Source organism: Entelurus aequoreus, linkage group LG13 (assembly GCF_033978785.1).
Source record: "Entelurus aequoreus isolate RoL-2023_Sb linkage group LG13, RoL_Eaeq_v1.1, whole genome shotgun sequence".
Taxonomy (NCBI): Eukaryota; Metazoa; Chordata; class Actinopteri; order Syngnathiformes; family Syngnathidae; genus Entelurus; species Entelurus aequoreus.
This window is the reverse complement of record NC_084743.1, coordinates 6,819,391-6,839,023: the sequence shown is the minus strand read 5'-3', so window position 1 is coordinate 6,839,023 and position 19,633 is coordinate 6,819,391. Positions and strand designations below refer to the sequence as shown.

The window sequence follows — 19,633 nt, the reverse complement described above, 5'->3', positions numbered from 1 at the left end:
AGGAACAATCCTCTGCATACAACCTCCACAGGGAAACACCTTCCTCTGACCAAGGAACAATCCTCTCCATCCAAACCTCCACAGGGAAACACCTTCCTCTGATCAGGGAACAATCCTCTGCATCCAACCTCCATAGGGAAACACCTTAATTGATCAGGGAACAATCCTCTGCATCCAACCTCCATAGGGAAACATCTTCCTCTGACCAAGGAACAATCCTCTGCATCCAAACCTCCACAGGGAAACACCTTCCTCTGACCAAGGAACAATCTTCTGCATACAACCTCCACAGGGAAACACCTTCCTCTGACCAAGGAACAATCCTCTGCATACAACCTCCATAGGGAAACATCTTCCTCTGACCAAGGAACAATCCTCCGCATCCAAACCTCCACAGGGAAACACCTTCCTCTGACCAAGGAACAATCTTCTGCATACAACCTCCACAGGGAAACACCTTCCTCTGACCAAGGAACAATCCTCTGCATACAACCTCCACAAGGAAACACCTTCCTCTGACCAAGGAACAATCTTCTCCATCCAAACCTCCACAGGGAAACATCTTACTCTGACCAAGGAACAATCCTCTGCATCCAAACCTCCACAAGGAAACACCTTCCTCTGACCAAGGAACAATCCTCTGCATACAACCTCCACAGGGAAACACCTTCCTCTGACCAAGGAACAATCCTCTCCATCCAAACCTCCACAGGGAAACACCTTCCTCTGACCAAGGAACAATCCTCTCCATCCAAACCTCCACAGGGAAACACCTTCCTCTGATCAGGGAACAATCCTCTGCATCCAACCTCCATAGGGAAACACCTTAATTGATCAGGGAACAATCCTCTGCATCCAACCTCCACAGGGAAACCCCTTCCTCTGATCAGGGAACAATCCTCTGCATCCAACCTCCACAAGGAAACACCTTCCTCTGACCAAGGAACAATCTTCTCCATCCAAACCTCCACAGGGAAACACCTTCCTCTGACCAAGGAACAATCTTCTCCATCCAAACCTCCACAGGGAAACACCTTCCTCTGACCAAGGAACAATCCTCTGCATCCAAACCTCCACAAGGAAACACCTTCCTCTGATCAGGGAGCAACCCTCTGCATCCAACCTCCACAGGGAAACACCTTCCTCTGATCAGGGAACAATCCTCTGCAAGGAAACACCTTCCTCTGACCAAGGAACAATCTTCTCCATCCAAACCTCCACAGGGAAACACCTTCCTCTGACCAAGGAACAATCCTCTCCATCCAACCTCCACAGGGAAACACCTTCCTCTGACCAAGGAACAATCCTCTGCATCCAACCTCCACAGGGAAACACCTTCCTCTGACCAAAGAACAATCCTCTGCATCCAACCTCCACAGGGAAACACCTTCCTCTGACCAAAGAACAATCCTCTCCATCCAACCTCCACAGGGAAACACCTTAATTGATCAGGGAACAATCCTCTGCATCCAACCTCCACAGGGAAACCCCTTCCTCTGATCAGGGAACAATCCTCTGCATCCAACCTCCACAAGGAAACACCTTCCTCTGACCAAGGAACAATCTTCTCCATCCAAACCTCCACAGGGAAACACCTTCCTCTGACCAAGGAACAATCTTCTCCATCCAAACCTCCACAGGGAAACACCTTCCTCTGACCAAGGAACAATCCTCTGCATCCAAACCTCCACAAGGAAAGACCTTCCTCTGACCAAGGAACAATCTTCTCCATCCAAACCTCCACAGGGAAACACCTTCCTCTGACCAAGGAACAATCCTCTGCATCCAAACCTCCACAAGGAAACACCTTCCTCTGATCAGGGAGCAACCCTCTGCATCCAACCTCCACAGGGAAACACCTTCCTCTGATCAGGGAACAATCCTCTGCAAGGAAACACCTTCCTCTGACCAAGGAACAATCTTCTCCATCCAAACCTCCACAGGGAAACACCTTCCTCTGACCAAGGAACAATCCTCTCCATCCAACCTCCACAGGGAAACACCTTCCTCTGACCAAGGAACAATCCTCTGCATCCAACCTCCACAGGGAAACACCTTCCTCTGACCAAAGAACAATCCTCTGCATCCAACCTCCACAGGGAAACACCTTCCTCTGACCAAAGAACAATCCTCTCCATCCAACCTCCACAGGGAAACACCTTCCTCTGACCAAGGAACAATCCTCTCCATCCAACCTCCACAGGGAAACACCTTGCTCTCCAACCAGCCTGTTGACAGTCGCTGACCAGTCCTGCATACTTGGAGAGCTTCCTCTCGAAGGCTTCTTCCAGGCGATCTTCCCACGGGACTGTCAGCTCCAGCAGCACAGCTTGTCTGGTGGACTCAGACACAAGGACAATGTCTGGACTCAGACACAAGGACAATGTCTGGACTCAGACACAAGGACAATGTTTGGACTCAGACACAAGGACAATGTCTGGACTCAGACACAAGGACAATGTTTGGACTCAGACACAAGGACAATGTTTGGACTCAGACACAAGGACAATGTTTGGACTCAGACACAAGGACAATGTTTGGACTCAGACACAAGGACAATGTTTGGACTCAGACACAAGGACAATGTCTGGTCACAGTCTGGTGACTGCGATATGGCTGGAGAATTTCAGCTGGTTTTCAAGGTCCACCAACAACTGCCAGTCTCTTGCAGACGTCAGGATGCCTGCTGATGTTCTTCTATCAGGAGTTGGCGTGTCCCCAGCTTTGACAAAGGCGATGGTTATCTTGGAGGGGTGGAACTGTTTTGCCCATGCCAGTCCTGCGCTAATGGCTTCAGGACTTGGTCATGCCTCCACCTGTACCTTCCCAAGTGACTTTGTACAGCAACTGAGGATGTGTTCCAGGGTTCCTGGCTTGTGTGCAGCTTTGAAGGACTTGGGAGCACATCATACACTGCCTGGAGGAGGAATTTGATGCGTTGTGGCTCAGCTTTTCAAAGCTCAGCCCGGGTCACTCTCCTGTCAACCGCATTCTCCCATCTTGTCCAAGCTCCTCGCAGGTTCTCGTCTCCTCTATTCTCATCTTTTTCCGAAGGATGCACATCAGCCTCCAGAACTTGGTGGACATGGTCATGGAGTTGCTTCCAGAGTGAGGTCACGCTAGCTGCAGGCCACTTGATCCGCATCTGTTCATACTTGATGCTCCAGGGATTAGTTTGCAACACATGGAGGTTCTGGGCACTAAGGTGGCACCTCCTGCATCTCAGCAGGTGTAACACCTGTGCCTTGTGTTGCTTCTGCTCCCAACAGGCACTACTACTACTAATACTGCAATACTACTAATAATACTGCAATACTACTAATAATACTGTAATACTCTCTTGTAATGAGTACCTACTCAGTGGCCTAGTGGTTAGAGTATCCGCCCTGAGATGGGTAGGTTGTGAGTTCCGACCCCGGCCGAGTCATACCAAAGACTATAAAAATGGGAGTCATTACCTCCCTGCTTGGCACTCAGCATCAAGGGTTGGTATCGGGGCTTAAATCACCAAAAATGATTCCCGGGCGCGGCCACCGCTGCTGCCCACTGCTCCCCTCACCTCCCAGGAGGTGATCAAGGGTGATGGGTCAAATACAGAGAATAATTTGGCCACACCTAGTGTGTGTGTGACTATCATTGCTACTTTAACTTTAGTATACATCTCTGCAGGTACTGTAATACTCTCGTGTAATGGAGTAGTATTAATGTCTGCAGGTACTGTACAAGCGAGTACTGTGTTAATTAAGTAGTAGTAGTGAGTACTGTGTTAATGAGGTAGTAGTAGTGAGTACTGTGTTCATGAGGTAGTAGTAGTGAGTACTGTGTTCATGAGGTAGTACTAGTGAGTACTGTGTTCATGAAGTAGTACTATTAAGTACTATGTTAATGACGTTAGTAGTAGTGAGTACTGTGTTGATGAAGTAGTACTAGTGAGTACTGTGTTGATGAATAGTGCTAGTGAGTACTGTGTTCATGAAGTAGTACTAGTGAGTACTGTGTTGATGAAGTAGTACTATTGAGTACTGTGTTCATGAAGTAGTACTAGTGAGTACTGTGTTCATGAAGTAGTACTAGTGAGTACTGTGTTGATGAAGTAGTACTATTGAGTACTGTGTTCATGAAGTAGTACTAGTGAGTACTGTGTTCATGAAGTAGTACTAGTGAGTACTGTGTTGATGAAGTAGTACTAGTGAGTACTGTGTTGATGAAGTAGTACTAGTGAGTACTGTGTTGATGAAGTAATACTAGTGAGTACTTTGTGTGTGTGCAGGTAACGCAGCAGTGGTAAAGCCGTCTGAGATCAGTGCTTGTTCGTCTCTGCTCCTTCAAACTCTGCTTCCTCTCTACCTGGACAAGGTGTGTCACATACTGCATGGCAGCCAATGACAATTCAGTAGAACTTTTTCTCACAATACTTGTCAAATACAATCAAATAGTAAATGGTAAATGATAAATGGGTTATACTTGTATAGCGCTTTTCTACCTTCAATGTACTCAAAGCGCTTTGACACTATTTCCACATTCACCCATTCACACACACATTCACACACACATTCCCACACACATTCACCCATTCACACACACATTCACACACACATTCACACACACATGCACACACACACATTCACACACCCATTCACACACACATTCACACACACATTCACACACACATTCACACACACATTCACCCATTCACACACACATTCACACACACATTCACACACACATTCACACACACATTCACACACACATTCACACACACATGCACACACACACATTCACACACCCATTCACACACACATTCACACACACATTCACACACACATTCACCCATTCACACACACATTCACACACACATTCACACACACATTCACACACACATTCACACACTGATGGCGGGAGCTCTAACCACGAGCCATCAGGAGCAAGGGTGAAGTGTCCTGCTCAAGGACACAACAGACGTGACGAGGTCCGTAGAAGGTGGGGATCGAACCAGGAACCCTCAGGTTGCTGGCACGGCCACTCTCCCAACTGCGTCACGCCATCCCCGTATAGTACACACTATTATATACTTTGTACACACTAATAGTACACACTATTTCATACTTTGTACACACTAATAGTACACACTATTATATACTTTGTACACACTAATAGTACACACTATTATATACTTTGTACACACTAATAGTACACACTATTTCATACTTTGTACACACTAATAGTACACACTATTTCATACTTTGTACACACTAATAGTACACACTATTATATACTTTGTACACACTAATAGTACACACTATTATATACTTTGTACACACTAATAGTACACACTATTATATACTTTGTACACACTAATAGTACACACTATTTCATACTTTGTACACACTAATAGTACACACTATTATATACTTTGTACACACTAATAGTACACACTATTTCATACTCTGTACACACTAATAGTACACACTATGTTATACTTTGTACACACTAATAGTACACACTATGTTATACTTTGTACACACTAATAGTACACACTATTTTATAGTTTTTACACACTAATAGTGTACACTAATATACTTTGTACACACTAATAGTACACACTATTTCATACTTTGTACACACTAATAGTACACACTATTTCATACTTTGTACACACTAATAGTACACACTATGTTATACTTTGTACACACTAATAGTATACACTATTATATACTTTGTACACACTAAAAGTACACACTTATATACTTTGTACACACTGTTATATACATTGTACACACTATGTGTATCTTAGTAGATGAGGCCCAAAGAGTGGCTGTCATGTGACTTTTTTAATATTTGCCAAAATAAAAGCGAGCTGCTTTCCAATATTTATTTTTTACAATTAAAGCTCATTTTAATTTCATGTAAGAATTGAATGTGTTGCTAAATATTACAACTCAGCTGCTTGTTACTTATTTGTCATGAATTGATAGAAAACAACTTTGGGAAATCTAAATATCAGTTTTTAGTGTTACAATCTTAAGAAAAGTCCCATGTGAAATAATTGTTACAATACCAAAAATGATAATATACACTCAATAAGTTTGTTGTATTTGACATGAATATATGTGTTTATTTACTTCCAAGTACATCTGCATGACCCTAAGATATATATATATATATATATATATATATATATATATATATATATATATATATATATATATATATATATATATATATATACATATATATATAAATATATATACATAGATATACATATATATATACATATACATATATATACATATATATATATACATATACATATATATATATATATATATATATATATATATATATATATATATATATATATATATATATATATATATATATATATATATATATATATATATATATATATGTGCAGGAGATGTATCCAGTGGTGACAGGAGGCGTGTCAGAGATATAAATAATGTGTGTGTGTGCAGGAGATGTATCCAGTGGTGACAGGAGGCGTGTCAGAGATATAAATAATGTGTGTGTGTGCAGGAGATGTATCCAGTGGTGACAGGAGGCGTGTCAGAGATATAAATAATGTGTGTGTGTGCAGGAGATGTATCCAGTGGTGACAGGAGGCGTGTCAGAGATATAAATAATGTGTGTGTGTGTGCAGGAGATGTATCCAGTGGTGACAGGAGGCGTGTCAGAGATATAAATAATGTGTGTGTGTGTGCAGGAGATGTATCCAGTGGTGACAGGAGGCGTGTCAGAGATATAAATAATGTGTGTGTGTGCAGGAGATGTATCCAGTGGTGACAGGAGGCGTGTCAGAGATATAAATAATGTGTGTGTGTGCAGGAGATGTATCCAGTGGTGACAGGAGGCGTGTCAGAGATATAAATAATGTGTGTGTGTGTGCAGGAGATGTATCCAGTGGTGACAGGAGGCGTGTCAGAGAGCCAAGAACTGTTGCATCAGAGGTTTGATCACATCTTCTACACAGGAAGTAGTCGTGTAGGTAAAGTGGTGATGCAAGCGGCTGCTCGACATCTCACTCCCGTCACTCTGGAGTTGGGAGGCAAGAGTCCGTGTTTCATCGACAAGAAGTGTCACCTCAGAGTGGCCTGCCGGTAATATTTATATCGCTTTGCATTCTTACTCAAATATATTTCACTTAGTCACATTCTTCTATGAAACATTGAATATGACAACATGTCACTTATATACTTCTCTGTCACATGACATACTTCTCTGTCACATGATATACTATCTGTCACATGATATACTTCTCTGTCACATGATATACTTCTCTGTCACATGATATACTTCTCTGTCACATGATATACTATCTGTCACATGATATACTTCTCTGTCACATGATATACTTCTCTGTCACATGATATACTTCTCTGTCACATGATATACTATCTGTCACATGATATACTTCTCTGTCACATGATATACTTCTCTGTCACATGATATACTTCTCTGTCACATGATATACTTCTCTGTCACATGATATACTATCTGTCACATGATATACTTCTCTGTCACATGATATACTTCTCTGTCACATGATATACTTCTCTGTCACATGATATACTATCTGTCACATGATATACTTCTCTGTCACATGATATACTTCTCTGTCACATGATATACTTCTCTGTCACATGATATACTTCTCTGTCACATGATATAGTATCTGTCACATGATATACTTCTCTGTCACATGATATACTTCTCTGTCACATGATATACTTCTCTGTCACATGATATACTTCTCTGTCACATGATATACTATCTGTCACATGATATACTTCTCTGTCACATGATATACTATCTGTCACATGATATACTTCTCTGTCACATGATATACTTCTCTGTCACATGATATACTTCTCTGTCACATGATATACTTCTCTGTCACATGATATACTTCTCTGTCACATGATATACTTCTCTGTCACATGATATACTATCTGTCACATGATATACTTCTCTGTCACATGATATACTTCTCTGTCACATGATATACTTCTCTGTCACATGATATACTATCTGTCACATGATATACTTCTCTGTCACATGATATACTATCTGTCACATGATATACTTCTCTGTCACATGATATACTTCTCTGTCACATGATATACTATCTGTCACATGATATACTTCTCTGTCACATGATATACTTCTCTGACACATGATATACTTCTCTGTCACATGATATACTTCTCTGTCACATGATATACTTCTCTGTCACATGATATACTTCTCTGACACATGATATACTTCTCTGTCACATGATATACTTCTCTGTCACATGATATACTTCTCTGTCACATGATATACTATCTGTCACATGATATACTTCTCTGTCACATGATATACTTCTCTGTCACATGATATACTATCTGTCACATGATATACTTCTCTGTCACATGATATACTTCTCTGTCACATGATATACTTCTCTGTCACATGATATACTTCTCTGACACATGATATACTTCTCTGTCACATGATATACTTCTCTGTCACATGATATACTATCTGTCACATGATATACTTCTCTGTCACATGATATACTTCTCTGTCACATGATATACTTCTCTGTCACATGATATACTATCTGTCACATGATATACTTCTCTGTCACATGATATACTATCTGTCACATGATATACTTCTCTGTCACATGATATACTTCTCTGTCACATGATATACTTCTCTGTCACATGATACACTTCTCTGTCACATGATATACTTCTCTGACACATGATATACTTCTCTGTCACATGATATACTTCTCTGTCACATGATCTACTTCTCTGTCACATGATATACTTCTCTGACACATGATATACTTCTCTGTCACATTATATACTATCTGTCACATGATATACTTCTCTGTCACATGATATACTTCTCTGTCACATGATATACTATCTGTCACATGATATACTTCTCTGTCACATGATATACTTCTCTGTCACATGATATACTTCTCTGTCACATGATATACTTCTCTGACACATGATATACTTCTCTGTCACATGATATACTTCTCTGTCACATGATATACTTCTCTGTCACATGATATACTATCTGTCACATGATATACTTCTCTGTCACATGATATACTTCTCTGTCACATGATATACTATCTGTCACATGATATACTTCTCTGTCACATGATATACTATCTGTCACATGATATACTTCTCTGTCACATGATATACTTCTCTGTCACATGATATACTTCTCTGTCACATGATATACTTCTCTGTCACATGATATACTATCTGTCACATGATATACTTCTCTGTCACATGATATACTTCTCTGTCACATGATATACTTCTCTGACACATGATATACTTCTCTGTCACATGATATACTTCTCTGTCACATGATATACTTCTCTGACACATGATATACTTCTCTGTCACATGATATACTTCTCTGTCACATGATATACTTCTCTGTCACATGATATACTATCTGTCACATGATATACTTCTCTGTCACATGATATACTTCTCTGTCACATGATATACTATCTGTCACATGATATACTTCTCTGTCACATGATATACTTCTCTGTCACATGATATACTTCTCTGTCACATGATATACTTCTCTGACACATGATATACTTCTCTGTCACATGATATACTTCTCTGTCACATGATATACTATCTGTCACATGATATAGTTCTCTGTCACATGATATACTTCTCTGTCACATGATATACTTCTCTGTCACATGATATACTATCTGTCACATGATATACTTCTCTGTCACATGATATACTATCTGTCACATGATATACTTCTCTGTCACATGATATACTATCTGTCACATGATATACTTCTCTGTCACATGATATACTATCTGTCACATGATATACTTCTCTGTCACATGATATACTTCTCTGTCACATGATATACTTCTCTGTCACATGATATACTTCTCTGTCACATGATATACTATCTGTCACATGATATACTTCTCTGTCACATGATATACTATCTGTCACATGATATACTTCTCTGTCACATGATATACTATCTGTCACATGATATACTTCTCTGTCACATGATATACTTCTCTGTCACATGATATACTTCTCTGTCACATGATATACTTCTCTGACACATAATATACTTCTCTGTCACATGATATACTTCTCTGTCACATGATATACTTCTCTGTCACATGATATACTATCTGTCACATGATATACTTCTCTGTCACATGATATACTTCTCTGTCACATGATATACTATCTGTCACATGATATACTTCTCTGTCACATGATATACTATCTGTCACATGATATACTTCTCTGTCACATGATATACTTCTCTGTCACATGATATACTTCTCTGTCACATGATATACTTCTCTGTCACATGATATACTATCTGTCACATGATATACTTCTCTGTCACATGATATACTTCTCTGTCACATGATATACTTCTCTGACACATGATATACTTCTCTGTCACATGATATACTTCTCTGTCACATGATATACTTCTCTGACACATGATATACTTCTCTGTCACATGATATACTTCTCTGTCACATGATATACTTCTCTGTCACATGATATACTATCTGTCACATGATATACTTCTCTGTCACATGATATACTTCTCTGTCACATGATATACTATCTGTCACATGATATACTTCTCTGTCACATGATATACTTCTCTGTCACATGATATACTTCTCTGTCACATGATATACTTCTCTGACACATGATATACTTCTCTGTCACATGATATACTTCTCTGTCACATGATATACTTCTCTGACACATGATATACTTCTCTGTCACATGATATACTTCTCTGTCACATGATATACTTCTCTGTCACATGATATACTATCTGTCACATGATATACTTCTCTGTCACATGATATACTATCTGTCACATGATATACTTCTCTGTCACATGATATACTATCTGTCACATGATATACTTCTCTGTCACATGATATACTATCTGTCACATGATATACTTCTCTGTCACATGATATACTTCTCTGTCACATGATATACTTCTCTGTCACATGATATACTTCTCTGTCACATGATATACTATCTGTCACATGATATACTTCTCTGTCACATGATATACTATCTGTCACATGATATACTTCTCTGTCACATGATATACTTCTCTGTCACATGATATACTTCTCTGTCACATGATATAGTATCTGTCACATGATATACTTCTCTGTCACATGATATACTTCTCTGTCACATGATATACTTCTCTGTCACATGATATACTTCTCTGACACATGATATACTTCTCTGTCACATGATATACTTCTCTGTCACATGATATACTTCTCTGTCACATGATATACTATCTGTCACATGATATACTTCTCTGTCACATGATATACTATCTGTCACATGATATACTTCTCTGTCACATGATATACTTCTCTGTCACATGATATACTTCTCTGTCACATGATATACTTCTCTGTCACATGATATACTATCTGTCACATGATATACTTCTCTGTCACATGATATACTTCTCTGTCACATGATATACTATCTGTCACATGATATACTTCTCTGTCACATGATATACTTCTTCTGTCACATGATATACTTCTCTGTCACATGATATACTTCTCTGTCACATGATATACTTCTCTGTCACATGATATACTTCTCTGACACATGATATACTTCTCTGTCACATGATATACTTCTCTGTCACATGATATACTATCTGTCACATGATATACTTCTCTGTCACATGATATACTTCTCTGTCACATGATATACTTCTCTGTCACATGATATACTTCTCTGTCACATGATATACTATCTGTCACATGATATACTTCTCTGTCACATGATATACTTCTCTGTCACATGATATACTTCTCTGTCACATCATATACTTCTCTGTCACATGATATACTTCTCTGTCACATGATATACTTCTCTGTCACATGATATACTTCTCTGTCACTTATATACTTCTCTGTCACATGATATACTTCTCTGTCACTTATATACTTCTCTGTCACATGATATACTTCTCTGTCACATGATATACTTCTCTGTCACATGATATACTTCTCTGTCACATGATATACTTCTCTGTCACATGATATACTTCTCTGACACATGATATACTTCTCTGTCACATGATATACTTCTCTGTCACATGATATACTTCTCTGTCACATGATATACTATCTGTCACATGATATACTTCTCTGTCACATGATATACTATCTGTCACATGATATACTTCTCTGTCACATGATATACTTCTCTGTCACATGATATACTTCTCTGTCACATGATATACTTCTCTGTCACATGATATACTTCTCTGACACATGATATACTTCTCTGTCACATGATATACTTCTCTGTCACATGATATACTTCTCTGTCACATGATATACTTCTCTGTCACATGATATACTTCTCTGTCACATGATATACTTCTCTGTCACATGATATACTTCTCTGTCACATGATATACTTCTCTGTCACTTATATACTTCTCTGTCACATGATATACTTCTCTGTCACATGATATACTTCTCTGTCACATGATATACTATCTGTCACATGATATACTTCTCTGTCACATGATATACTTCTCTGTCACATGATATAGTATCTGTCACATGATATACTATCTGTCACATGATATACTTCTCTGTCACATGATATACTTCTCTGTCACATGATATACTTCTCTGTCACATGATATACTTCTCTGTCACATGATATACTTCTCTGTCACATGCCAGTACATGATATAGTATCTGTCACATGATATAGTATCTGTCACATGCCAGTACATGATATAGTATCTGTCACATGCCAGTACATGATATAGTATCTGTCACATGATATAGTATCTGTCACATGCCAGTACATGATATAGTATCTGTCACATGCCAGTACATGATATAGTATCTGTCACATGATATAGTATCTGTCACATGCCAGTACATGATATAGTATCTGTCACATGATATAGTATCTGTCACATGCCAGTACATGATATAGTATCTGTCACATGATATAGTATCTGTCACATGCCAGTACATGATATAGTATCTGTCACATGCCAGTACATGATATAGTATCTGTCACATGCCAGTACATGATATAGTATCTGTCACATGATATAGTATCTGTCACATGCCAGTACATGATATAGTATCTGTCACATGCCAGTACATGATATAGTATCTGTCACATGCCAGTACATGATATAGTATCTGTCACATGCCAGTACATGATATAGTATCTGACACATGCCAGTACATTACATACTACTAATAATTGTTCATGTATTGTAGTATATATCAAGAGTATTACTAATAACTGTATATATTGTAGTACATATAGAGTATATATATATATTGTATTGTATTATTACTAACAACTGTATATATTGCAGTACATATAGAGTATATATATATTGTATTATTACTAACAACTGTATATATTGTAGTACATATAGAGTATATATATTGTATTGTATTATTACTAATGACTGTATATATTGTAGTACATATAGAGTATATATATTGTATTGTATTATTACTAATGACTGTATATATTGTAGTACATATAGAGTATATATATATTGTATTGTATTATTACTAATGACTGTATATATTGTAGTACATATAGAGTATGTATATATTGTATTGTATTATTACTAATGACTGTATATATTGTAGTACATATAGAGTATATATATTGTATTGTATTATTACTAATGACTGTATATATTGTAGTACATATAGAGTATATATATATTGTATTGTATTATTACTAATGACTGTATATATTGCAGTACATATAGAGTATATATATATTGTATTGTATTATTACTAATGACTGTATATATTGTAGTACATATAGAGTATATATATTGTATTGTATTATTACTAATGACTGTATATATTGTAGTACACATAGAGTATATATATATTGTATTGTATTATTACTAATGACTGTATATATTGTAGTACACATAGAGTATATATATATTGTATTGTATTATTACTAATGACTGTATATATTGTAGTACATATAGAGTATATATATTGTATTGTATTATTACTAATGACTGTATATATTGTAGTACATATAGAGTATATATATTGTATTGTATTATTACTAATGAGTGTACACACATACTGTATATGTTCAGTCGCATCACGTGGGGAAAGTTTGTGAACTGTGGTCAGACGTGCATCGCTCCAGACTACATCCTGTGTGAACCTGATGTGCAGACTCGTGTGGTGGAATGCATCCGACAGACTTTACTGGTAAACAATATCACTAACTTTACTGGTAAACAATATCACTAACTTTACTGGTAAACATAAAACTAACTTTACTGGTAAACAATACAACTAACTTTACTGGTAAACAATAGAAATAACTCTACTGGTAAACAATAGAACTAACTTTACTGGTAAACAATATCACTAACTTTACTGGTAAACAATAGAAATAACTTTACTGGTAAACAATAGAAAGAACTTTACTGGTAAACAATATCACTAACTTTACTGGTAAACAATAGAACTAACTTTACTGGTAAACAATAGAAATAACTTTACTGGTAAACAATAGAACTAACTTTACTGGTAAACAATAGAAATAATTTTACTGGTAAACAATAAAATAACTTTACTGGTAAACAATAGAACTAACTTTACTGGTAAACAATACAACTAACTTTACTGGTAAACAATAGAAATAACTTTACTGATAAACAATAGAAATAACTCTACTGGTAAACAATAGAACTAACTTTACTGGTAAACAATATCACTAACTTTACTGGTAAACAATAGAAATAACTTTACTGGTAAACAATAGAAAGAACTTTACTGGTAAACAATATCACTAACTTTACTGGTAAAAAGTATCACTAACTTTACTGGTAAACAATAGAACTAACTTTACTGGTAAACAATAGAAATAACTTTACTGGTAAACAATATAACTAATTTTACTGGTAAACAATAGAACTAACTTTACTGGTAAACAATAGAAATAATTTTACTGGTAAACAATAGAACTAACTTTACTGGTAAACAATATAAATAATTTTACTGGTAAACAATAGCAATAACTTTACTGGTAAACAATAGAAATAACTTTACTGGTAAACAATAGAACTATTTTTACTGGTAAACAATACAAATAACTTTACTGGTAAACAATATCACTAACTTTACTGGTAAAAAATACAAAAGACTTTACTCACAAAAAATATAACACATTTTTCTGTAAAAAAGATAAAGTTAAATGTTAAATAAAAATATATAAAAATGTACTGGTAAAAAAAGGATGTGTGTTCTTGTCTCTCATGCTGGTAAACAATGTAACACAATTTACTGGTAAAAAAAAAAAAAAAAGTTTAATGTTAAAAAATATAAAGTTCACTGGCAAAACATGTAAAAAATATAACCAAGTTTACTGGTCAAACTATTTAAAAATAAAAGTTTACTGGTAAAAAAAATATAACCAAGTTTTCTGGTAAAAAATTTAAAACTAAAAGTTTAGTGGTAAAAAATATAACGAAGTTGACTGGTAAATATATATTTTTTAATATAACCAAGTTTAGTGGTACAAAATGAAAGAAAGAAAAAAGTTTAGTGGTAAAAGATGAAAGAAAGAAAAAAGTTTAGTGGTACAAAATGTCCTGAGAAGGTTTGTGAACATGTGATTGCCAGGAGTTCTACGGTCCAGATCCCAAGTCGTCCCCGGACTACGGTCGCCTGGTGAACCAGGAGCATTACACCAGGGTGCTGGGTCTGATGGAAGGTTACGCTCCAGTACTCGGGGGGCAGACGGACGCCTCAGAGCGTTACATCGGTACAAACTCTGACACTTCCTGTGCCTACTTCCTCTTCCTCTTCCTCTTCCTGCTAAATGGTGCTCTTCTTCTGGCAGCTCCCACGGTGCTGAAGGACGTTCCTCCTCACTCCAGGCTGATGCAGGAGGAGATCTTTGGTCCTCTGCTGCCCATCGTGACCGTCAGCGGCGTGGAAGAAGCCATCAGCTTCATCAACGAGAGAGAGAAACCTTTGGCCCTCTACATCTTCTCCTCAGACAAGAAGGTGAGGGAGGGAGGGAGGGAGGGAGGGAGGGAGGGAGGGAGGGAGGGAGGGAGCACCACACACTTTTACATCTTCTCCTCAGACAAGAAGGTGAGGGAGGGAGGAAGGAAGGGAGGGAGCACCACACACTTACACATCTGTGCCTTCACAGATGTGTAAGTTACCCATGTCTTGGCCACTAATACACCCCCATACCATCACACACTAATACACCCCCATACCATCACACACTAATACACCCCCATACCATCACACACTAATACACCCCCATACCATCACACACTAATACACCCCCATACCATCACACACTAATACACCCCCATACCATCACACACTAATACACCCCCATACCATCACACACTAATACACCCCCATACCATCACACACTAATACACCCCCATACCATCACACACTAATACACACCCATACCATCACACACTAATACACCCCCATACCATCACACACTAATACACCCCCATACCATCACACACTAATACACCCCCATACCATCACACACTAATACACACCCATACCATCACACACTAATACACCCCCATACCATCACACACTAATACACCCCCATACCATCACACACTAATACACCCCCATACCATCACACACTAATACACCCCCATACCATCACACACTAATACACCCCCATACCATCACACATGCTGCCTTTTACACTTTGCGTGGATAACAGTCTGGATGGTTGGCTTCCTCTTTGGTCCGGATGACACGATGTGGAATATTTCCAAAAACAATTAGAAATGTGGACTCGTCAGACCACAGAACACTTTTCCACTTTGCATGAGTCCATCTTAGATGATCTCGGGCCCAGAGAAGCCGGCGGCGTTTCTGGGTGTTGTTGATAAATGGCTTTGGCTTTGCATAGTAGAGTTTTAACTTGCACTTACAGATGTAGCGACCAACTGTAGTTACTGACAGTGGCTTTCTGAAGTGTTCCTGAGCCCATGTGGTGATATCCTTTACACACTGATGTGGCTTTTTGATACAGTGCCGTCTGAGGGATGGAAGGTCACGCTCATTCAATGTTGGTTTCCAGCCATGCTGCTTACCTGCAGTGATTTCTCCACATTCTCTGAACCCTTTGATGATATTACGGAGCGTAGATGTTGAAATCCCTAAATTTCTTGCAATTTCACTTTGAGAAAGGTTGTTCTTAAACTGTTCAACAATTTGCTCATGCAGTTGTGGACAAAGTGGTGACCCTCGCCCCATCCTTTCTTGTGAATGACTGAGCATTTTTTGGGAAGCTGTTTTTATAGCCAATCATGGCACCCACCTGTTCCCAATTAGCCTGCACACCTGTGGGATGTTCCAAATAAGTGTTTGATGAGCATTCCTCAACTTTATCACTATTTATTGCCACCTTTCCCAACTTCTTTTGCACGTGTTGCTGACATCAAATTCTAAAGTTAATGATTATTTGCAAAAAAATAATAAAGTGTATGAGTTTGAACATGAAATATGTTGTCTTTGTAGCATATTCAACTGAATATGGCTTGAAAAGGATTTGCAAATCATTGTATTCACTTTATATTTACATCTAGCACCATTTACCAACTCATATGGAAACGGGGTTTGTACATACATACGTACATACATATATACATACATACATACATACATACATACATACATATATATATATATATATATATATATATATATATATATATATATATACATACATACATATAGTTGAGGTTTCTGTGGTTTATCCGTTATACAATTCTCAATACCGGGGGTAGAGCGGAATATACAGTATGTTAGGTCAGGAAAAAACACAGAGGGTATATCATCCCTACAAGCCTGTTTCACAGGTTTCTCTGCTCTTTGGGGGATTTTATTGAAGTGTCTGTGGTTGTTACATATATATAGAGTACATTACATGGGGGTGTGGCCATTGTTACACAGTAGTGCCTTGCTTCTGTGCCGGCATGATGAGACCAGTTGGTTTAAAGTGGACATGCTGGGGTGGTATATAATAAACATGTTGGGGTGGTATATAATAAACATGCTGGGGTGGTATATAATAAACATGCTGGGGTGGTATATCATAAACATGCTGGGGTGGTACATAATAAACATGCTGGGGAGGTATATAATAAACATGCTGGGGTGGTATATCATAAACACGCTGGGGTGGTATATCATAAACATGCTGGGGTGGTATATCATAAACATGTTGGGGTGGTATATAATAAACATGCTGGGGTGGTATATCATAAACATGCTGGGGTGGTATACAATAAACATGCTGGGGTGGTATATAATAAACATGCTGGGGTGGTATATAATAAACATGCTGGGGAGGTATATAATAAACATGCTGGGGTGGTATATCATAAACATGCTGGGGTGGTATATAATAAACATGCTGGGGTGGTATATCATAAACATGCTGGGGTGGTATATAATAAACATGCTGGGGAGGTATATCATAAACATGCTGGGGTGGTATATCATAAACATGCTGGGGTGGTATATAATAAACATGCTGGGGTGGTATATCATAAACATGCTGGGGTGGTATATAATAAACATGCTGAGGTGGTATATCATAAACATGCTGGGGTGGTATATAATAAACATGCTGGGGTGGTATATCATAAACATGCTGGGGTGGTACATAATAAACATGTTGGGGTGGTATATAATAAACATGCTGGGGTGGTATATCATAAACATGCTGGGGTGGTATACAATAAACATGCTGGGGTGGTATATAATAAACATGCTGGGGTGGTATATCATAAACATGCTGGGGTGGTATATAATAAACATGCTGAGGTGGTATATCATAAACATGCTGGGGTGGTATATAATAAACATGCTGGGGTGGTACATAATAAACATGCTGGGGAGGTATATAATAAACATGCTGGGGTGGTATATCATAAACACGCTGGGGTGGTATATCATAAACATGCTGGGGTGGTATATCATAAACATGTTGGGGTGGTATATAATAAACATGCTGGGGTGGTATATCATAAACATGCTGGGGTGGTATACAATAAACATGCTGGGGTGGTATATAATAAACATGCTGGGGTGGTATATAATAAACATGCTGGGGAGGTATATCATAAACATGTTGGGGTGGTATATAATAAACATGCTGGGGTGGTATATAATAAACATGCTGGGGTGGTATATCATAAACATGCTGGAGTGGTATATAATAAACATGCTGGGGTGGTACATAATAAACATGCTGGGGTGGTATATAATAAACATGCTGGGGTGGTATATCATAAACATGCTGGGGTGGTATATAATAAAACATAATTATTTCAGGCACAGGTGACATCTTTTAGCTGTATGGTGAGCTAGATGGTACAATTCACCATGTAATGGTGTGATCAATGTTATTGTCTTTAAGAGTGCATAAGTATTTAGTCAGCTCTGTTCTTGAGTTGGGGCCTACAGAATGATGCTGTGTGA

General features: G+C 38.0%; 1 protein-coding gene across 3 annotated transcripts in view; it reads left to right on the top strand.

Moving 5' to 3' along the window:
• The window catches only part of LOC133663728 (aldehyde dehydrogenase, dimeric NADP-preferring-like), a 29,174-nt gene that overhangs the window by 5,639 nt on the left and 3,902 nt on the right, over positions 1-19,633 (top strand). For all 3 annotated transcript variants that reach the window (XM_062068418.1, XM_062068417.1, XM_062068419.1), the window contains 5 exons: positions 4,271-4,356; positions 6,910-7,118; positions 14,236-14,353; positions 15,773-15,914; positions 15,993-16,159. In XM_062068418.1, coding sequence (XP_061924402.1) covers positions 4,271-4,356; positions 6,910-7,118; positions 14,236-14,353; positions 15,773-15,914; positions 15,993-16,159 — 722 coding nt within the window. The remainder of the gene's footprint in view (positions 1-4,270; positions 4,357-6,909; positions 7,119-14,235; positions 14,354-15,772; positions 15,915-15,992; positions 16,160-19,633) is intronic.